This window comes from Poecilia latipinna, unplaced genomic scaffold (assembly GCF_001443285.1).
Source record: "Poecilia latipinna isolate Pla-1442-1.1 unplaced genomic scaffold, P_latipinna-1.0 Scaffold66, whole genome shotgun sequence".
NCBI lineage: Eukaryota > Metazoa > Chordata > Actinopteri > Cyprinodontiformes > Poeciliidae > Poecilia > Poecilia latipinna.
In genome coordinates this window covers 214,148-237,522 of record NW_015112682.1, presented here as the reverse complement: position 1 = coordinate 237,522, position 23,375 = coordinate 214,148, and the positions used below count along the sequence as shown (strand labels likewise).

General features: G+C 37.8%; 1 protein-coding gene across 3 annotated transcripts in view; it reads right to left on the bottom strand.

Annotated features, from left to right (window-relative positions):
* LOC106964345 (solute carrier family 12 member 5-like) overlaps window positions 1-23,375 on the bottom strand; it is a 186,162-nt gene that overhangs the window by 20,852 nt on the left and 141,935 nt on the right. For all 3 annotated transcript variants that reach the window (XM_015059827.1, XM_015059834.1, XM_015059844.1), the window contains exons 4-7: window positions 14,268-14,414; window positions 3,458-3,512; window positions 2,418-2,548; window positions 11-258 (exon numbers count right to left, since the gene is read on the bottom strand). In XM_015059827.1, coding sequence (XP_014915313.1) covers window positions 11-258; window positions 2,418-2,548; window positions 3,458-3,512; window positions 14,268-14,414 — 581 coding nt within the window. The remainder of the gene's footprint in view (window positions 1-10; window positions 259-2,417; window positions 2,549-3,457; window positions 3,513-14,267; window positions 14,415-23,375) is intronic.

Sequence of the window (23,375 nt, the reverse complement as noted above, 5' to 3'; positions counted from 1 at the left end):
TCTCACTTACGGGAATTCAGGCGGTTCGATGCCGGTCTTGATGACTCCGGCGTAGACGGCCAGTATGGAGACGATGACGCAGGCCAGAAACACCAGGGCCAGCTTGTTCACGTACTTGACGCCAACAAATACCACAGTGGCCATGGAGGTCAGCAGGATGGTCCCATACACGCGCATGTTGTTCAGCAGGGCGGCTTCCGCCTCGGCACCCTCGAGGCCCTCCAAGGGGAAGATGGCTGCTTTGGGAGCTATGTAGATCTAAAGAAAGGGGGGGGGTCACACATAAAACACGCTTTTTCTCATGAAAAATCAGATTTTTGCCAGGGGGCATCTTGGAGGTGGTTGTTTCACTTTCACTTCTCATTTTCCAGAGTATCAGGGGATTTCAACTGGCAGACTTAACGCTAGAATCTTGGCCTTCTTGTGAACTGTTAGGAAAAATGTATTACCTGTCAACCAGCGGAAAATAGACTAAGGGAATCATAAAAAAAGACGCCAGTAGCAGGAAGAATGAGGCGAGGAGAGAGTAAAAGTCCTGATTCTTCCCATTAACAATCCTCTGTTGCACACCTTTGCTATTTTAACCCAATTTAATAAAGGAATTCAAGCAAGAATAATAATATTTGAAAGTTAAGTGTCATTAATACACTGCTACTATTACTAAATCCAAGAATAGCCCCATCATATCAAACTGTAAACCCACAATTACCATCAGTATCTGTCATCAACTCGTGATGATTCATAGTATTGCGGTTACATAAGCATGGGAGTTTCTTCCCTTTTTTTTTTAAAAACTACCGTTAGGTTTCCACCACAAACTATTTAATCATTGTAAAAAGGTTATTTTTAAAAGTGCCAAGAATGAGTGGAGCGCTACGGCTGAGCTCAGACGTTTGGTTTGAAAAGCTGATCTGATGTGAATAACAGCACATCACCAGGCGAAAAAAACAAATCTCCTGCTTCACTTTGAACTCTTCATACTTCCGAAAATAGCAGCTTCGGTTTGTGTTCTTGGCTGGGGATTGGAGGATGAAATGTATTCAAATGGGGACTGTGCCGGTCTGTTCCGCACTATTCCGACGGGATTGTTTTACAATGGAAACTAAGCCAGCTTTGACCCAGAAGACAATATTAACCTCCAGGCATGATCAAACTCTGCATGACCTTAAGAGACAAGCAGAAGGAGAGCGAATGATAACAGAATAAAACATTTTAATGATAAAATAGTCATTGTCAGAGCTGTTGGAGAGAATGCCTCTGTAAGCCTGTCAGTGTCTAGATCTCTCATTAATGCATTATCTGCATAATTATCCCAAAATTCCTTGCAGGATGTTGGGCTGCAGTGGAAGACAAGAGAAACAAAAGGCAGAAGAAGAAATGAGGAAGGAGGAATGATAACACTTTCTGAAATATATTCAAGTAATCTGTTAACAATATGGACAGAATGTGAGACTAAAATGGCCTTGATTTTCTGTGAGGATGAAGGATTTTCATCTGGTACAAAGCAGACTGCAAAGCTGACGTTAATTTCGTAACATCATGCCTGCAGACGGTTTATGAGCGGTTTTATTTTTTGGCCGTGTCCACGCCGGTCTAACGCCTGTTTTATAGATAGACAGCTTTTTCCCCGGTTAGAAAATTTAGGACACTTGTAGGTTTGTGGTCAGGATTAAAAATGCGAGGATCATCTTCCTGCTGCTGAGCAACAAAAATAGAGACAAGCACAGATAAGATTAACAAGCAATCAAGGTTGGCATGGGAACGCTGCAGCAGAAATATCTCAAGATATTTCTGACTCCATTGTTTGAGTGGGAGAAGACTGATTTCAGCTGTACAAGCATTATTTTTATTACGATAACACGTGATTTGTACAGAAGACTAAATTAATTAGATATTAACTCAAGAAATACTTGTAAACAATTTCAAATAGTGGCTCTATAATTTATTTTTTGGAAGATTTTTGTGAAAACAAATTATTTATGTATAACTAATGAAGTTAATGTAAGAACACTTGGAGGAAGGAAACGTAGGAAAAAAAAAATTACAATAAGTTGTTTTGTACTTTTGCAGTTTTGGTTTTCTTGTACTCAACCTTTAAGAATTCGAAATCCGTCTCTATGAAGCAGAACATTTTGCAAAAGTTGTGCAAGCTAACAGATGTCTGGAATGTGTTTAGAAAACTGATTATCTGTAATAATAATAATAATAATACACCTTTAAGCTGCTGAAAGGGAATGTGGTCACACAACTGCAATAAGTCATATGGACCAGCAGGAGATTGCAAGCTGCAAGTTTATTTTGCAGTTTGCAAAATAACCAGCTCGGTGTATGAGGCTGAGCTCATACACCATTTTCATTTGTGAAAATTGAGTATTAGGAGAGAGGGAACCCAGTAACCTTGGTAAGATGTTTCTTACCAAGAGCAGCTCAATGGCTCCCAGGATGTACATGGCTCCAGCGTAGGTGGTTCCCAGGTAGAAGCAGATCCCCACCGCTCCACCAAACTCGGGGCCCAATGAACGGGAAATCATGTAGTAGGAGCCCCCAGCTAAAAACAGACACAAGAGTAACATTGGCATGCATGTGTTTTCTTTATGACTCAGTTAGCTGTAATATACATCTATTGGAGTTTATTTTAATCAGCTATGTAATTTACTCTTTGCTTTCCACCAGTTTAGTGATTTGTTTATGATAACTTGATTATCCAAGCAGATTTATTGTTCAGAATGAGAATCAGGTCACCACCAATCAACAAGAAAAAATAGTTGATCATTTGTACATCACTTCAAAAACAAATGGAATAAACCTGAAAGTTTGGGCAAGTTTGATTAATACACTTATAATAGTTTTACTTTGATTTATAAATATTCACTTTTCCATAAATAATATTAGTAATGCATTCATCATTTGACATAACAGGGAACCCTGTGTTGTGCTACTAACCTCTACTTGTTAATACAGTGCCTTTATATTTATGCAAAACATTGTGCCAATTAATTAATTGTGCATAAATAAATAGTCCCTAATCAGCACTTCCCAACAACATAAAGGCTGCCACCCATTTTACGCCAGACGCTTATAATGGGTGTTCAGATCCAAGCTCCTTCACAAGCCTGTAATTTGCTGTGACCCCTGCTGAACGTAAGATGTGGACCATTATTACTACGTAGCCCCACATTACAGGCCGCATGCGTACAGCGACGCATCGTCACACAGATCCAAATGTGCAGATTTGGGTTCTACTGGCAGGAATTTGGCGGATACTTTATTTTGTGTAAATAATGTGTGACGAGAAAGTTAAAGAGTACAAGATCACAGACTAAAGATCCTAATGTTTCTGAATATATCAAGCTGTGCAGGGAGGAATGTGCCAAAAGCAATCCGTGAAAAGGGAAAATTTAGAAGCGGGCAGCATCAAACAGCGATGACTGTGTGGCGCCGGCGTCTGCTCACCCACCTGGCACTACTCCATTGGTAGCGACGGCACTCATCGAGATGGCAGTCAGCATCGTCTTCAAGGAGAGGGAGAGAAAAAACATATTACATCTTCATCAGAATCTGCTTATTATCATGATAGAAGGTGTTTCTTTAATTCTCACCAAATACCATCGTTTTATACCGTCACCAAATGTTACATTAAACCTAAAGTACGCTCTGAGCTCGTAGTAAATATAGACCGCATCTGGAAAGTATTTATGGTGCTTCACTTTTTCAACATTTTGTTATATTGCAACCTTACTCTACTCTATATTAATGCCCTATCCAACCTGATGGCACTTGAGGAATATTACAAAGAAATACTGTTGATCCACTTTGTTGGTGGATCAACAAAGTATGAAGCAAAGGTTGTGACTATTTATGTCAATGTAAAATTTTTTTGTTTTCTATATTTAATATCTGCAAAGCCCTCAAATGTTTACTTAAATACTGTCATGATGGGGTTTTTGTGTGTAGAATTTTGAGGAAAGAGATTAATTTAATGCAATTTGGAATAAGGGTGTATCAACAAACAAGATGTGGAAATGGTGAAGCGCTGTGAATACTTTCTGGATGCACTCTATGCAAAAACCTTTAACTAATAACAATAATAATAATAATAATAATAATAATAATAATAATAATAATAATAATAATAATAATAATTTTTGCAGTGGCATAATTTCACACTGAAATATTTAGAAATCATTAGCTTTAAATTAAGTACATTTAATCCAACATCAAGAAACAATGGTTTTAAAAACATTTCTGGTTTTGTATTCTCTACAAAAGAACAGAACAGATCTCTATGACATCAAAATACAACTATTATTCTCATAATGTAAACAATTCAAATATGAATTTATTTTCATCTTATTACACAATTAAGAGTTTCACTGGATGTGGAGACGTACTGGTAGTACATCTACTACTGGGAGCCTTCAGTGACTCTGTCCCAGAATGTATGAGCAGCAGGGTCGAGAGTTAAATCCTGGAATCAGCAAGGTCATGAGGACTGCTGACAGCAAACACTGACAGTGTTTATTATGCAAGCATAAAGACAGAAAACGACAAGCCTTAGGTCTGCACCACGTCACTGTAATATTCGATAGATAGCTGTAATTGTAGGGTACAGCTGCGGCTGGTAATGTATATCATTTTGAGTTCATTTGCTCATGAACCAAAGTAATGGAGAAATTAAATGCTTGGCTTAGTGAAATTGATGAATCAATAAAGCTATTGGATATTCCCTCCAACTTTATGTTTTAGGCACAATTCATGGCTAAGCATTCAACATATCTGTGTTTACTATTCAGAACATGCAACATAAAATCTGTCCCCTTTTTAATTTTCTTGTTTCACCAATGACCAATAGTTGAACATATGAAACCTGGATCTAACTCATCATGAACCTGGGTATCTAACAGACCATGGACAACCTTACATTTTCCTTCAAAAATATTTTCTTGTTGTCAGTGAAGTGATTTTATTGAAATTTTTTCTGGGTTTTCTGAAAATCTTTTGAAGGTTTTTGGACATTAGCTTATTTTAAGATGACAATCAAGTTATATCCAATCAAATGAATTATTGCAGAACAAATGACTCTTAAATCCAAGAGATGAATCAATTGTGTCTACAATTAAATGAAGCCAAAGAAACATATCTTTCATACTTCAATAGATGAAACTGTAAAAATAGAAGACTTTGACAAATGGAAAAAAAAAAAATCAACAGCAAACTGGAGTTTGAGGACAAGAGGAGTTCATATAATTCTATAGCATCATCCTGCTGCAACTCATAGTTATTGAGATATTTCTGGACCGGCCAAAATAGAATCCTGAAATGACGTATCCATGAGGGCAGGGAGACTGACAGTTTACAGCTATGCTAAAAGCTCATGCGTCCTGCTGGTTGGCGGTATATATAATATTACAACAGGGCCTGTCAACAGCTCTATGTGAACCAACAGAAACCAATCACGATTCTAATGTTAAGTCTGGTACTGAGTGGGAGAAAAACACCATCAGAAATGTAAGTGCACGCTTGAGTGGAGCTGCCTGTAACACTGACAGCCGGCCCTGGCTGCCCTGGAGAGGATAGGAGGAAGAGATGCGTGCAGTGAGTGGAAGAACAGGCATGGTGGGGTGGTGGGGAATGGGGGAACAAAGCGAATAGCCGTGTGAGTGACTGAGACTGAAAGAAAGACCATGTGTTTAACAGTACAAAGGTTGTATTAAGATTTCATTATTCTTTCAAACACCATTATTCGGTTTCTGAGTGTCTTTTTGCATTGTCACCACATGAAGGGGAGCAGCACAGACAGAAATAAAATAAGGCTGGAGGAGATGTGAGAAACTGGAAGATTTAAATGCCCTTTCACAAAACAGTTCTTACTCTCCAGCTGTTTGACTTTTCTATTACAAGGAATGGGTTAAAGAGAAATAATGCCTGTGCTGCAGAAAAGAAACCTGGATACTTGAAGAAAACTTCTGGACAACTGGATTTGAAAAAACTTGGTTTTCAGTCATCTTCAAATCATGCTGCATTCACTTTATCTCATCTCAAGACTTTTAGGCCATGTTTTTCTGCTTCCTTGTCAAAAGCTAGGTTTTATAAGCTATTGTGCTGGCTAACTTTTTTCTAAGAATAATTTAGCTTTTCTCTACACTTTATATCCTTACAAGGAAATCAAATTGGTACTGTTTTCCTTTGTGGTAATTGAAAATTTTGATTTATTTAGTTTGGTTTTACATATATTTTCACTGATACATGCCGATTACATTTAGGCAAGAATAGTAAGAGTAGCAATCCTCTAAAATCTTGAAGAAAACGAAGAAAAACATTAATTGACACCCAGACTTTGCTGAAATGGTACAAAATGCATAACTGAGGGTTTTTTACCTATTTGGATGTGGCCTGAGAAACCCTGCACTGATATGTGGGTGCAAACATTGGATGGATGGATGGATGGATGGATGGATGGATGGATGGACGGACGGACGGATGGATGGATGATGAAATTACTGGTAACACATTAAAGCCTCACCTTGCTGAAACAAATATGTTTTATATTCACAGAACCTAGAGGTTGAAGAGTGTTCCTAAGCCAACTTTTTTATCCCTCAGATTTTTTTATTACAGGGAGCCTTAAAATATATTGCATGGTACATTCCTGGAACATAATTTATGAAACTTAAATGTAGCTTGTTGCTTATTACTTTCTTCCACATATAATTACTATTAGAGGTTGGTTTTGAGAACAGCTAGCTAACCTGGAATGTCTTTGTTACTTAAAACTGATAAATTACACAGGGAATTAAATGTGTCTCCTGAAAGAACCATGTTGGTTCCAGGAAAGTATACCACAAGTTATTGAAAATAATTTGGTAAGCTCCCTTAAAATGCTCAGTAAATGTTCTTTGTAAGTTCTGTTAATGTAAGGGTAAGTTTCTAGAAAGTGCAAGTTCTGGGAAAGTGTCAGGAAATAACTGGTGAACTTAACTAAAACATCTATGTTCCTGAAAGGTTTTCTGTAAGTGTTTAGAAAAGTTCAAATAAATAACAGAAAATAATTGGCTAATAACATGTAAGTATCAGGAAAGTACAGGTTGTATTATGCAGTGGTATCCAATATTAAGTCATACTATTTTAATAGTTAAGCAGGCCAACTTCTATATATTTTATGCAACTTTCTGACTTGTATACTTATATGTATGAAGAACATAAACTGGTTCCTTTTCTCAGCTTCACTATGAAATGTTAAAGTTTAAGTTTAACTATGAACTTATACTGTAAGTCTCTGATGGGACATTAAAATCTTATTTCCATTTTCAGAGCATTCTTTGCCAGATACAAGGGACAAAGCAACACATTCTGATTATTTTCCACCACAGAATGCAGGATGCTCAGAATTATGTTTAACTTGCATCACATTCGCCTCTGTGAACACTGTAATGTGGTTAGAGCCACCTGAGGGCCCATTGGACTGACGATCTGGACTGAGAAGTGAGTAAGGCTCTGAATTTCGGTCTAATCTGGCCATAATGAGGCCACAAGCTCTTCTCCCAGCCCAGCAGATAAGACAGTAATTGTTTAAGTGTTTTATCTGATGTGGGCTGCAGCCACACAGAGGTAGCCAGACAAATACCCAATCACTGAATCACCACGCAAGTGCAGAGAACAGTAATCAATTGAATTGTGTAATTTATGCTGTTGGTACCATAGATGAGGACAAATGTGCAGGACAATGGGCAAGCTGCACATTAAATTCTGCTTATTTCAGCCACAGCAATTGGAAATGAAACAAGTCAAATTATGTAAGACAAGTTTGAAGACATCTGTAATACCTCCATTTATTCATACCAGAGACACAGTTCTGGCTGGTTCTGGCATAAAAATGAGGGATTTGTGGCAAACCTATTGGACAGGTGAAGAGAAGAAGTTCCCTACTATAGTAGGATTCACTGAGGTTAGCATCTTCTGCAGCCTTTAAGGGATGAGATTGATGTAGATTAAAACAGTGTTTAGGTTGGTGAAATATGTCAAAGCAGCATCCATAAAAACACCGTAGCCAAAGTTTACCCAGCGGAACAATGAAATGTAATAAGATCAATGGTAATCACTTCTTCTTTTTGTGGTTTGTGTAAAGGGCCTGACCTGTGCTTTTTAACCATACTGACAGGGTTAATAACTGTTGTTGATATACAGAATATAACACCTTAGCTTAATGACAGGTTATCATTTAATGTTTTCCTCAATTTTAATTTCTGATATGACCAGCAGTTAATAAGGTTTTTTCAGGGGATGCTAATTTCAGATCATTTCACAAGCTATTCAGGCTCTGGAGTTGAATATGTTAATTAATATATATTAATTAACAGAGGAAACCAAACTTCTTGGTAGCGACAATGGCAACCACACTGGACAGTCTCAACTGTGATTGGTTGATACCTGCTGCTTCAAAAAACACTTGATGTGTCAAAGTAAAATCTCCTCAGGCGTAGAGGGGGATTTCTGGGTCGATAAGTCAAGTTTTCAGTGAAAATAGCTTCCAGAGAGTTTAGTCTTTCAATAGATTAGATAAATATCAAGAAAGCTAACAAAACTCACCAAGTGAATCTTTCCTCAGGTTTTATTTTATGAGTAATTCTTAATGAAAGTCCAATTGTTCCATTTTGAAGCTTCCTGTTTTGCATAGTGAACATTACGAACTTACTATTACTGAATCAACTGCCTTTTACTGTACAGAAACCACCATTGAGAAAACAGCATGTGATTTCTCTGTTTTAAGTAAATCTGAAATTGGGATTTTTTTTTTTTTTCCATGTGTCTGTGTAATACAGCATAGGTCATATTTCAGTTGGCTCCAACTCTCATCTCTCTATGAAACCTGGAGTCTGTCCCCCTGGACTCACTTGAACCCACGGCCCCTCTGGTCTGTGAGCGAGCCAGCAGACAACGTCAGATTATGCTGCCGTGCCATCTGTCTCAGCCACATGAGGTACAATTGCACAAAGCTCACATATCATAGGGAAGTGGAATTTTCCTCCAAATGTGGTCCAAGCGGGAGAAGAGCTTCACTCATTTCTAAGCCAACATGGAGACAAATGTTTCATTGCTTTAGCAATCAAAAAAAAAAAAAGGCAGATTGGGACGTCTTTTGTCTGTTCTGTCCCTGAGCTACAAACTCTGATGTGGCCTTTTGTTGACCTCAGAGCTGAGTAGAAATTAGTTTAGACATGACTAGAGGTCTTCCGGTTCCCTTAGTGCTTGCGTTCTTAGCATGCTTTGTTTCTCAAATGCAGAAAATCTTTGAGAAGTAGAGATTTGTCATTTCGGTGGCATTTTATACACCTACAGTCCGGTGTGACAGTATTTGCTCTTTTACAGATTTCTTTTGCTATCGCTTTGTTGTCACACTTAAACAGACATTGGAATATTTGAGGAAACCTGATTAAATACAAAATGTTATGAACCATAGGTGTTTGGACTTTTAGCTTCAGTTATTTTTTTATTTTGATAATTTCTTTCTTTTTTTTAATCTTTCCATTTTAGATTTTCTCTTGTTCAGTTATTTTCTTTTGAATGTGTTTCATTAGATTAGTATTTATTTCTGTTACTGTTCAGGTTTCATTTCCCCTTATGTTTATTTGTTTTTTACCTCATCCCCTCCCTTCTTTTCTGCTTCCTGTCTCAGCTGTTAATTCTTTCCTCAGTTGCTCTCTTTCCCAGCTGCATCCACTCACCTGTAATTAGCTCTTTTTTCATCGCCACTTCTCATTCAGTATTTAACCCTTGTATGTCGAAATGGGGTCCAAAACTTGCATCATTTGCCATAGTCCTCTATGTTTGCCTCAGTCCTCGCACGCACAAGGGTTAAGTTCCTCTTTCACCTTCTACATTTGCTGGATCCTTCCATTTGTGCCATGATTCTTCGTATCATTTTGTTCTGCTCTTGTGCCTTGACGCCCTGTGTGTTCCATTTGTCATCGTATGTTTTCAGTTTTGTTTTTACCTAAAGGGACCTTTTTCAACATTCCTTCAATTATGGCAAGTCATTCAGGTTGAAACAGCAAAACAGCCCCAGGCTATCACACAACCTCCACCAGAATGTTTGAGTGTAGGTAGGAAATGTGGAGGGACCCATCTCTTTCTAAAAGCAAGCTTTTGTCTTGGCAGTGCACAAAATATTTTCCCAAAAACCTTGAGGATCATCGAGATTTTTTAATGCTGTTTTGTCCAGCAGTGGTTTTCACCTTCTAGCACTAAGACAGATGCTATTTTGCCCAGTTTTTGTGTTGATGAATCATAAACAGTGAATTTAACTGAGGTAAGTGAGACCTTCAGTGCTTTTAATATTCTTCTGTTTTTTGTGATGTTTTGGATTAATCATAAAAGGACAGTCGAAGAACCTTTGACAGGCATTTGTGTGGAGATTTCCCAGTTTCCCATGTCTTCACTGTTTTTGTGTAGTGAGATTCAAAAGCTTTGAAATGAATTTATGTGGACTGGAGTCAATCTGTTGCTCTTTGAGATAATGTTATCCTACTTCCTGCTGTCACACAGGTTCTACTTATGCGATTTCTTGATTTTATGAGTCTGACATTTATCGAGCTTGATTGAATGAAACAAATGCAGCTAATCAAATTCAATTCATAATTTAATAAAGGTAGCACTTTTTTTTCTGAAGCACCATTTGAAAATTCCTTTTTGGATTTGCTGAGCTTATCTTGATCACAAATCTGAAACATCTTGAACAAATCTGTTAGGGAACTTTTTCGTGCTGCTGCATTTCAGTACGCGCTTCATCATGTGACGTCCCGGTGGAAGGCTTGCAGAGGAAAGCAAGAGTGTCGGATGAAGCAGATGCAGAGGATTATCACTTTTAGGCTAATGTGCCGGATACAAACAGATTTTGTGAAAAGCAAAAGAGGCTGACAACTCAGGCAGAACAGGAGCAAGATGGATGGTAGGTGGAAACAAAGAGAAGAGAGAAGCAGAGTGATGAGAGAAAAATTACTGAAAAAAACCACAGAGAAACTGAGGAATGGAAAGAGATTGGAGTGAAAACTGAAAGACACAAAAGGAAAAAAATCATCCGAAACATTTAAATGAGTCAGTCGACCCTTTTCTTCGCAGCATTAGGATTCATGACCTGGGAGTAATGAGAACGGCGAAACAACTGACAAGTTTACATCCAGAATATGAAACGTCTCTTTATCTTCCTGACAAGCCTAAATTTATTATGTGAGATAAAGACACACACACACACACACACACAAACACCAGATGTTTGAATACACCGGCTTGCAGAATGCTGCACTATGTTGACTTATGCATATCATTTCATGGTTAACGGTGTCAGAGCAGTTCCACATGGAGGCACACTTTTCATTTAATAAAGATTTCCTGGAAAAAAGTGCAGAGCCTCGTTAATAATCTGTCAAAAGGCTGCTTGACAGCAAAAATTAGGACGCGTATGTGTGTTCGGTAACAGATATGTGCAGCTGTGACTGAGCAGCTAATGAAAAGCGTGCTGTCAGTAATATCCCATCACTGAATAAAACATGGACTCTTGCAGCATCCACAATTCCTTTACACAAGTCCTGTGGCTTTCAATCAGGTGGGAATCGCTGCACACACATGCACTCCTTCATCATGCGGCTGGCAACCCCTGGAGGTCTCAGTGGTTATATGTTATGTAATACGCTCAGGAGGAGAGAGGTGTGTGTGTGTTGAGGGCGGGGGGTTTCTCATGGACTGTTCACGCTCTGGCTTATCGCCTCAGGGCTCTGCTCTGAGCTTGGTGTGACTGATAAGCGCTGTGTGTGTGTGCATGAGACTGAAAAGAGAGTGTGTGTTTCAGGCTTTAATCAGGTGTGTACACGGAGGGGCATTATGCTGTTAAAGTGTGTGAGGATATAAAAATGATGTGTGTTTACTGGCTTCTTGTCAATCTGCCTTTTCACACTTTTTAAGATTTCAGTCCTCATGTGTCATTCTCTGGGAGAAATGAGAGGGTCTCGATGCAATGTGATTGAGTTCAGTTTCTGAAGTTCTAAATGTTTCAAACAGTAATAAAATATGAGTATATCATTTTATTTATTTAAAATGTCTACAAGTACACTTAGTCCTCTTGGTTAGACTACTTAGAGAGAGGGATGACTGTTAGTTCCAGAAAGTTTTGAGTCTCTTCTCTTCAGCTCATTCCACAGGTTATTTTAGGATTTAGGTCTGGGACTAAGATGGCAGAGGAAGGAGGTTGATTTTGTGTCTGGTGAATGCTTTTTGTGGGCTGTGGCCCATATGTTTTGGATTGTTTTCTTTCTGTTCTACTCAAGAGTTCTTCCTGTTAGGAAAATGAAGCTCTTTCTTTCCACTGTCGCCACATGCTGGCTCAATATTAGCGATTTCTGCACCTGATGTTGTCAACCTCCCATTGTTGCTACAAAGTATAAAAGTGCTTTGAGCTCACATAATACTGTTAATAGTCCCAATTTTACTGGATGTTAAAATGTCTTCATATTTCAGAAATAACTTGGGGCAGGGCTACTTGACATTCTACTGGCTGGCATTTGCAAAGCAACCAATCCAGGAGTGCCATTTATTTTCTTTGGTGCTGATTGGCTGTGCCCCAAACAGCAGGGATGAGGGAGACCATGGACGTTAGCTTTTTCAGTAATGCTAAGAGGGTTTCCACTCTGTGTATTAATGCATATTGAAGTATATTTGGTGACGGAGCTACTAACAGACAATTATAGAATGGACCTCAGGTATTTAAGGATTTCAGGCATTTGTGGCGGTTGTATTTTTGTAAGATCTGCTCTGAAAAGGGTTACAATTTTACAGTTTCAAAGGAAAATTGCAATATTTGTTCCCTGACGATGGATTTCATCAAACAAGTCAAACACAATCAGTGTGAAAATCCACAAGGATAACTAACAGCAGGACTCTTTGTGCTGTGGGATAGGGTTGTCATTTGAGTCTCAAGGTCATGGCAAGGCCTGAATTCACCATGACAGTGACAGTAATGGGAACGAGAGAACATCAAGGTGGTTCATCTTCAGTTTTCTTGTTTTTAGTGTCCAGTACCTGTGTCTGTATTATTTTCTGCAACACTGGATTCTTTTTAAAGAAAGCATGTAGTCCTTGTCCTTGTAGTAAGGAGTTTCTTTTATTTGCTGCTACATGCATATGGGAATCTGTAGAATCCAGTTGAGAATAAAAAGTGTCTCTTGGTTATAGAGCTTTATTATTTTTTTTTTTTTCTGCGCTTTCAGAAGTTAGTTTTACATATAACCGTCAGATATATTTTTGGGAAATTTGCAAACAGTTTGTCAGCCAGTTTCTTCACAGTTGCAATCTACATTTTAATTTGACAGACTCTCTGATGCGGGTCAGTCTCACAGTTGGAAATATTACGAAACAGCATTTATGCAGAAAATGACTTGCTGCAAAAATACACTCTTGAAATTGCCGTTTTGCTTACTTCAAGAATAGATAGGTCTGTTTGTGTTTGGATGTAAACAGCCACGATATTAACAGATGCACACAATTGTCTAGCAAGTACAAACCAGCACAGGACAGCAGAATAGCAATAACTATTTAAAGCTAACACTCTGTATATTTGCACACACTTGCTTGCTGGACTTCTGGCCAGGTAAACATAACACACAGCTCCACCAGGCTTGGCATCATGATGAATATGAATAATATTGTCTACTAGAACCTAAACCCACATTACATTGTTCCTCTAATAAATATGCAATAAACCAACTAATCTGTATCTAAAAAGGCAACCAATAAATGTTTCATCAGCAGCTTCCCCTTCAGAATAGTGAAAGCACATAAAATCTAAACGGTTTATATCTCATAAATTAGGATTAAACCGAACAGGGCAGACGTCAGTACCAATTCCAAGGAATCAGGCTTCAACCCGTATTCCAGTGGTTTAATAACATTGGTTTAACAACATGGATGCAGCAGCGGGATGATAATGCCTACTGAGGTAACTAATGTCTCTCCAAGTGTGTAAAAATAAATCAAAGATATATTTCTGGAATTATTAGGTAAACAGAATCTCAAGGGTAGAAAAGTTCACATTCAAATAAATGATGCATTAAATTCCCTGAAACTGACAAAATACAAATAGTGTGCAATATAAATATATTCCCACAGTAATTTCTTCTGAATCTTTACTGCTGCTGTTTGCTTTACAATTTTTAGAGTTCACGGCAACTTGAGCATTAAGACAATATGAGTCTAAATGTGAAAGTAGGCAAAAGACTCACAGTGGTACAACACATGAAGACGATGATGAAGGTCCCGATGACGCCTCCGATTCCAACCAGCCAGGTCATCCTGAGGAAAAGGATCACTCCGAAAATGTTCTGGATGCAGGGCAGGTAGACGCCCATCAGGGTGCCAAGCTGAGGGGCCTGGATAAAGACGGGGAAAACAGAATAGTCGAATTTCACTATTCAAATTATTATAACTATTTTTTTGCGTGTGTTTTGTTAAACTTAAACTGTTGTCGTACTTTATGGTTTTGAATTCCAATAAGCCATCACTTCTCAGAGGGTGCAGACTTGGCTCAGTGTCACTGCCAGATTGCTGCAAAACTGACTCCCCAGATGTGCATCATCAACAGAGACTTCTGCTACATTTTGGCAGGTATGACTCAGTGAAAATTGAGATAACACCAATGTATGCTGAGAAGCACAGCTTGAACATCTGCTTTTGTTTAGATGTCTTGATAGAAGCAAACAGCACACATCATACTCATGTTAAAGAAAAATACACATTTATTAGTAGGACAGATGATTCCTACCAAATCCAAGTTTGTATCTTTTAGTGTGAGTGATTAATGCTGAGTCTGCTGCTGATGACCAACTGAAAGATAAATTCAATTTTTTATTTGTTTGTTTGTTTTTTAATCAAAGTGGGGTGTAAATATATTACCAGTTGTAGAAAACTCTCTCTGTTTTCACTGACAGACTAGCTCTAAAGACAAAAGCACAAGGTAAAAGCAGACTTCTACAAAACCAGACATTAATTGATGAAACGGTAATCTGGTGTCAAAATAAATGACGAGAGTTGAGTTGAACAGCTATTCTATGTTTTTCATATATTTTTTACAGCACTATATTTTTGTAACAAGCTGTGCAGTCTTATTCAGTCGTATTTAGTGACAGATTGGGATGGTAACTGATGCCTTAAGTATACCTGTAATTTTGCTTATTGTACTTGAAATTTTAAATCAAGACATTCGCTTCCTTGTTTGTCACTTCAGCTAGATTTGCATTTGAAGGTCTAACATTTCTTAGTTTAACTTGGCAGTAACTATAGAATAAATATTAATTTAAGACCTCCCATTCCTACTTTTTGTAAAGACGAGGTCAAGAAAGCTCATTTTGACTCAAAAAACAAAGAAATGTTGTGATCACGTGGATGCCATGGCAACAACCTCCTGAGTGCCTGGAGGGCATTAAAGGATTGCTTTACCATTTTCGTTCTTTGTAATAAACTTGTTCAGTTTTACAGTGCTGTTGCTGCACTCTTGTCCCTAATGTGGATCAGCGAATAAACAGAAAGATTCCCTGAACAGCACCAGAAGGATAACCCAAGGACATATTTAAGACCATTTCTGATACGTGGATGCTAGAGATCCATTCTGTCACAGTTTACTCACAGACAGCTTTTGTCCTTGATGTGACAGTGAATATACACCTGTTTGTTTTGTGTGTTATAGCATTTTGTCACCCTGAATGTGTACGTACCTGCACATCTGTGATGGAGTATTTTAAATCGGAACAACAAATGCAATGACCTTGCATATAACAGTGAAATATTCATTTCCTGCTCAAGGGCAGCTGGTCAAAGATGCGTAATTATCCCCATATACAGCCCTGACCCAGTTTACCAAGTGAAAGCATCGACCTCAGCTACACAGACGAGAAAACACACAGACTGCTGCTTCTCTCTACTGAACAAAGAATAACAGAGAGGATAAATTGGCTGTGGTCCAAGTCAAAAATATGGCTGCCACAAAATGGCTAAAAAAGAAGAGTGTGATTCTTGGTACTGTGTTAGTATCTCTGGAGATTATTGTGAAGAAGGATTGTTTAAAAAATGAACAACATAATGGACAACCTTGAGCATCCTCTGCACAAAACAACAGAAGAACGACAGCGTCTTTAACTGGACGTTTCATCAGATTTGTTGTAATAATGGCCACAGCAGGAAGTTCTTCCTACCCACATTCATAACCACCTACAATGACCCTGAGAAACTTAGATAGTTTCAGCTACTACAACATTTTGTCAATTCAATATTTAGCTTGAAACCGTGACATGTAAAACTGAAAGGATAAAATGATAAAAATAAGAGTTTGGGAAATGAACTCCCATTTTGTTCCCTTATGAGAGGCTAAATAACACCAATTACTCCCGTTGACGTGACTGTTTACCTTTACAGATGGGACCCCATAGGCTACAAAGCAGCAACTACCTCATAGATAACATATTTTATTGAAGATTTTTTTTTTGGCTTGCTAAAAAACAATGGCAGTGTCATTTGGAGTAATTATAATTTTCTTTTATTAAAACAGGGTAATATTATTGGGTTTCTTTTGCGTTGTCTCACATTGCATTGCCTAAGATTTAGGGACATGAAATCTTCAATATCAGATTGTTGACCTTGACATTACTGCATTGGGATTTCCTACCAATCCATCATAATGGATATTAATAAATTATCCTGTTATAGCTAATGATTAATGTTGAAATATTTGAAGTTCATCTCAGACAGTTTGTTGTGCATTTGGTGAAATGTGTCTCAGTCGTGCTCTCCTCCAGGTTACACTTTGACCTACTACCTCTTCTACAACTAAATCCTCCCAGCAGGGAGCATCTCAGCCTTCAGCCCCGCTGCACTTTAATCAACGATACGTGTCTTGGCCTCCGCAGGCTGCTCAAGGGAGCAGCTAATAACAAACCTCCTTCATCTCTGTCACATCCCTCGCCATATGACAGTGATTTAAATAGTCTGCCTTTTGTCTGTTGTATGTAAATCTGAGTTTCGCTCAATGTGACTGCGTCCTTCAATGGAGGAGACAATTTTTCATCATCCTGATGTTAAGGGCCTTTTCTAACTCAATGAGCCCAGAATGGGCTTCCACTTGCACAGTTGCATTTGTGATGTGAAAGCCATAATTACTTTTTGGAAAGTATTTTAACCTCCTGCACACCTGTACTAAGAACTGCATCGTTCTTTTACAATGCACACAAGGAGAATCAGTGTGACTGTCTGTCTGTATCAGTCAGTATTTAGACCCCTGTAAAGTAGCTGGAAATAACAAATTAAAGAGTATAAAATCTAAATATGCCCAGTTATTTTAGGAATTCAGAAAATATAAATTGCAACAGTTTAAATTCTTGCAAAGCTAACTGATTAAATGACATCTCTATAATATAAACATATGTCTCAGGCAATAATAATAATAATATTTGTTGATTAATAGAACAGAATAACACAAGGAAGCCCAAATTCTGTCTTTCTGTCTTACAAAACCTGACATAGTCACCTCTTTTAACCTCCAAAGCCTTTTCTCCATCTCCCATTAGGAATGCTGTAATTAATATGACAGAATTTGCATTGGCAGGACCTTCAGGGACTCAGTGTGTACTCTACAACAGCAGTCAGGTGTTGCAAGCAGACAGGTACGCCTGCAGTAAGCACTTTGCTCTTACATGCAAAACTGCTGTCACTGCACAAAGCAGGTTGAGGTCAGTTTGTAATAAAACAGGTAGGCCATTAAAGGAAAACCTGTGTGCATTTGGAAACTGTAGTATTATCTGTTTTACTCTTTTGTTTATTTTTCCTTTATTTAACAAGGAAATCCCCACGGAGATCTCCAACTGTGCAGAAAAAGGCCTTCTTTTATAATACACTCATAAAAAGGTAAAAACATTAAAAAAACATTTAAGTATTTTTTCTTCAGAGATAATGCTTCATTCAGTTTTATGAAACTGGATTATAGGTAGGTAGATATATGGAAAAAAGCACAATTATACATTACAATTTAAGCATGAAGTCACACTTAGACTTTAAAAGAGGAGTCTTAGGTACAATTTTACAGATTAAATGTTTTTGCTCTAACATAATTAACCGACGGAAAATGTGTTTATGGGAAACATCACTCAACCAAAATTTTCTACAACCCTCTACAGTCTGCAAAATGTCACCTCCCCTGTCTGCTTCTCAACACAATAGGGAAGCTGAAACAAGCAGACCTTCTCTGTTCAGCTGCTATGTGAAGTGCTCAGCTGAGCGTTGAATTGTAATCCAGACATAACAATAGGCAGGTTCTGAAAAAAACAAAAAAAACAAAAAAACAAAACAGTGTTTGTCTGCTTGAAAATCCTGCTTGTTACATGAGATGAACTGATAATGAACAACTGGAATTCAAGAACCTGAACATGATGAAACACCTCTGGGTTCGGTGATCAGAAACCCAAACACAAAAATTTGGTGAACTAATAGATGCAATAATGACTTTATATTGGGAAATAGCCTGAAACAGATGGAACACTTGTGTATTCACTGAATTATTGACCCTGTGGGAAGGAAAAAGGCTGGGCGGTTATTGAAATTCTCCCTTTTCTATTTTCATTCAATTTGTGCATCATTAGCCTGTTTGTGGACAGGGAATGCAGACGCGACCGGCGTCTGGTCTCATAGATGCTTACACACTCACACAGAATGAGTCTGTTTAATGGGCTTTGAGCCAGCAGAGTGATGATTTCCCAGGAGAAAGAGCCACCAAGAACAAAGAGAACAGGAACTGTTGCAGAGCTACAGGTAGGCCAGCGTGGCACCACTAAACTAGCAAGAAACAGCTGCCCACCGACCCCTTGGGACATGGAAGCAGCCCGACGACTGAATGGCTCAGGTGTGCTTCACAAACAACGGGATTTTTTAATTCATCTGCTGTGACACCTACTTTAAAGTCACTGCCTCCTGCTGCTCCACAGTTAGACTACCACAGATTGTTTTTATATCTGCACCTCACTGGCTCCATGGACTTTGGAGGTCAAAAAGTTATTTTTAGACTTTATTCTTAATCTTGCATTAAAAGTTCCCGAAATGAAATGATTTGTTTCTTCTTTTTTGATCTTTTTATTTATTAAAGACGTCTTCAAAATGTCAGGGTAAGTGACAGATGTTTGTTTCCTCAAACATGAGGAGCATCAACTAACATACTGTATTGTAAATAGTCTGCATCTTTAAATGTTACACACATGTTCATTATGCACATTTTTGGAAAAACTCAAGTCTGAGTCTGATATTTTTTTTATTTCTAATAGCTGCGCAGTATTTTCTGTTTTGTTAGTCTTGCACAGTATATTAATATCATTTCTATTATGATTGTTATTGTTAATCTCGTTTTAAAACAAAATCATAGCTGCTCCTACAGAGCTGAGAAAAGCTGTGTCTCCAGACGAAAACCATAATAGACTTCCTCCAAGCTGCATGGACAAATGATTCCAATTTTAATATTTTCTTGTTAGAGGTACGCTGAATTTAGGAGGTTTGCTGACAGGCCCAGTCTTTGTGCAGGGTTGCATTATTGAATGCAATACGAGTAAGCTCGTTTGATGTTTTCACATCTATTGCAGATCAGTGGGGTCGTTGCATTTGATGTTTAATTTACCAATTTCATAATACATCAAAGAAAATGCAACATGATTTTGTTTTGTCTCTCTACTTGAGCAGTGAGAGGAGGAGGGGGCATTTATTGTTTCATTACTTTCATTTCTGGCAGAAATAGAGGCATGAAGTGGAGCGCGAGCGGTGGGATGAGGTATGGGGGGCGGCAGGCGGGGGGTTTAACAAGCAAGAGGGAGGCAGGCTGGGAGCTTGTAACGCCATCTCCACGCTCTGCTGGCCAAACAGGAGCTGATAGGGCAAATGTGTTTCTGCTCAGGTGTGTTGAATTATTAAACAGACAGCAAGAAGAGAGGCCGGCAAACATCCGCCTCCATGACCGGCTGTGGATGAAACAGTCAATCTGTGGTCGGGTTGGTTTGTGTGTGCAAAGGCATGTAAAAGCCAACAGTCGTCTGTAAAACCACTTTTTGCCGCTGCGTATCGGAGCAAATAAAAAAAAGACAAATACACGTGTTTCTAAAATACGTGTTTCTAAGATTAAAAAAAAAAAAAAAAGCCTTCACATATTTTCACGTCTTACTGGCAGCTCTGACTGGAGATTTCTTTGTGCACTCATCCACATATGCTGCTGCACCCGATTTCGAATCCAGGCTTTCTGAGATTCAGGTCAGCGTGAACACATGACAGAACAGAGAATAGGTGGATCTGAAAGGTGCAGGCATTCTTCAACAAATAAGCACAGAATTAGTGAGTCAGTTATCGTCATCCAGACAGTCTGCCTTTAAATCAGGCAGAAGAAGAACTGCTCACGATTCTTAAAGATATATTTTGTCTTTTAAATTGGTAGGTTTTTAATCTGGAATTGACAAAATCATCCAGATGACATGATCATGATAGTAATGATAAACTCCAATGGAATTTTTTATAAAATCTATGAAAAATTTAAATGACTGATTACTGTTGAAACCATTTCAGAAAAACATTAATGTTAATAAAAATATCGCTGAATGTAATTGATTCTGTGTGTTGATAAAAAAACTCAATTGCATCATTTTTACTTATTTTTAGACCACAATTGACAGTACTGATAAAATATTTAACCAAGTGACCGTGTTGAATTAACTTTTTATTATCACTTGTATATGGTGAACCACTTGAAGGAAATATTAATTTAATAAGCAGACAAGAGGCATAACTAACTCTGGAGGAGCCACAATGATTCAGAGCTCAGGTGGGAGACTTTCTCCATCAGATTTATACACTGATTAAGCATAAGATTTTTCTCAAGAAAAGCATCAACTCACAGAGGCTTGATACAAAAAACACAACCGTTTCAGATTTTTATTTGTAATATTTTAAAACTATGTATAATTTTTCTGCCATTGCACAAAAAACCCACACTTTTTATTGTCATGAATAACACAAACTATCCACTAAGTTCATTCCTTTCCCTAAGAGGGAGTGTCATATTAAAGACCAAGGTCCTACTGAACTATTAAAAGATTGAAACAATATTTTCAGTCATTACAGGATGAGAGGATGAGTTCTTTTCTATGCATGACTTAAGTAACTAACCAGTCAATTCAAAAATAATTAAAAAGGCTAATAAATTATGAAGATGTATGAAGTCAGGTGGAAGGAAAAAGAAATCGACGCAGAACAAAACCTTCGGCTGAACCAGTTAGCTGAAAAATACATGAGCTGTGAAATTTCTATTTAGCGCCGCTGTAATAAATAACCTAAATTGACAAGAAGCGGGATTCATCCTTGGGAGGGCCACTGAAGGGAATACCAATCTGGCACATTGGTCTAATGAGAGGGGCAGGATGTGAGGGGGAGAGTTTAAGGGCAGAGCTGAGAGTGGGATCATAAAACACCCAAAAAGGAAACATTTACAGGAGGGAACATTAGGTTGTAAAAGCCTAAGAGGAAAAGTGCATTGACAAAGACTCCCTATGAGTCTTGCCTAAAATATTCATCCAACAAAGCAGCAAGCATCAAGTAATGAGGTATATCGTTTACTTTGCATTCGTATTAACTGACCTGGTTAATCTACTAATAAATTAAGGTCAGAATTTTGAACACTGCTATATAAAATTAAACAGAATGTGATGCATATGCAGTAAATCCTTGTTCATCCTAACAAGGAAGCTCCATTTAACTTGATAACCGAGACACTAAAAGGCCAACTTGGAAATCCTGGCATTTTCATTTGCACAGATAGAGATTTCCCACTTTGCAGCCGTAATAGCTAAGTGGCAAGTTCTTTTGACATGTACGACAAAGAACAAGGACTAAAGGTCTCGTGTCAAGATCTGAAGAGACTAATTCTGCTTTATTCTCTAGCAAGATGCATGAAGGTCTTCCTAAAACTCTCATTAGAGAAATGCAGCGTGCTTGAACGGTGGAATAAGAACTGGAGAAATTACATTTGTCACTGAATGTCATTTATGTTGCAAATGACACTGAGCAAGAGTCACATTTGTTTCTGAGATTACCTGCACAAAAGGCAAGTTAGCTAGAGTAATGGAAAAGCATTGGATTTTCTTAACATTTTAAGGACTGCATAGTTTTAATACACGCAGTAAATGCAACGCTCTCCATGTTTCTTGAAGTATTTAGATTTCACATGGGACACTTTTACCATCTGTGCTTTAACTGCACTGAACTGCTCAGTCTGTATGAATTATTAAGGGTGAATAAAGTATTTAGAGGCTTTATATAAAAATAATAACTAATACATTCAACGACAATTGTAGCTCTACATTTTGTTTCATTTTTAAATTTTAGTACATTTTTGTGGGTTATTGAGTAGCTTTTGGGAACAAGTCAAAACCAAGAAATGTCACAGTGATGGATAGCAACAGCTGCACTTATGAACAGATGGTTAGGCAACTGAAAAGGTAGTTCATTTAGGCAGCAACTTTTCATTGTTAAAATAAAATATCAGGTGATAGAAAATTAAATTTAATACAAAAAGATAAAAGTATTTACATGCTTTGGAAACTAGAACCACAAAAATAATTTATTTCTACCCTTAACTGTTGCAAACCTAACAGAGGGAAAATGCTTTTCCAAACTCTGCATTTTGATCATTTTCTAAGTGTTGATAGAGAATGCAAAGGTTTGTAGAATCATTTTTAAAATTGCATGTGTGCAAATTATGTTAACACACAGTTAGATTTGGCCTACTTCTGGCTCATATTTCATACTGTATAAATTAACAGTTTTCAGCGTTTAACGACAAAGTGAGACGTTCAGTCTGTTGAGTCACGAATGAAATACACATGAAATAGACACATAATAGTTGTGACCAATTACTATATATAATGACATAATGTGAAAATATTTGTAGGAAATGTGGTGTGCAAAGATTTCTGCTGCAGCCAATAGAAATCTTTCAGTTGGTTGAAAAATGTGACGTACAATATCTATTCGACATACAGTAAGAAGACACTTCACGCATGTCGTTTTGATTTTATTTGTCCAGACTTCACAGATCACAATTCTTTAAGGGATTTTTTTGAATATCCACTGTGTTATAATTGGCTTTCATGTTGTAATGTTTTATTCAACCCACTTTAATCAGTGTCGCGGACTTCTAGTTTCCAAAAACCAATATTCCAACAAAAGGCCGTGGGTGTTAACAGGTGGTTTGACTTGAACGCACTTCTGACTTAATTTGTTTGAAAAAATATATTCTTTATTTCTTGTAAAAAATTAGCGAC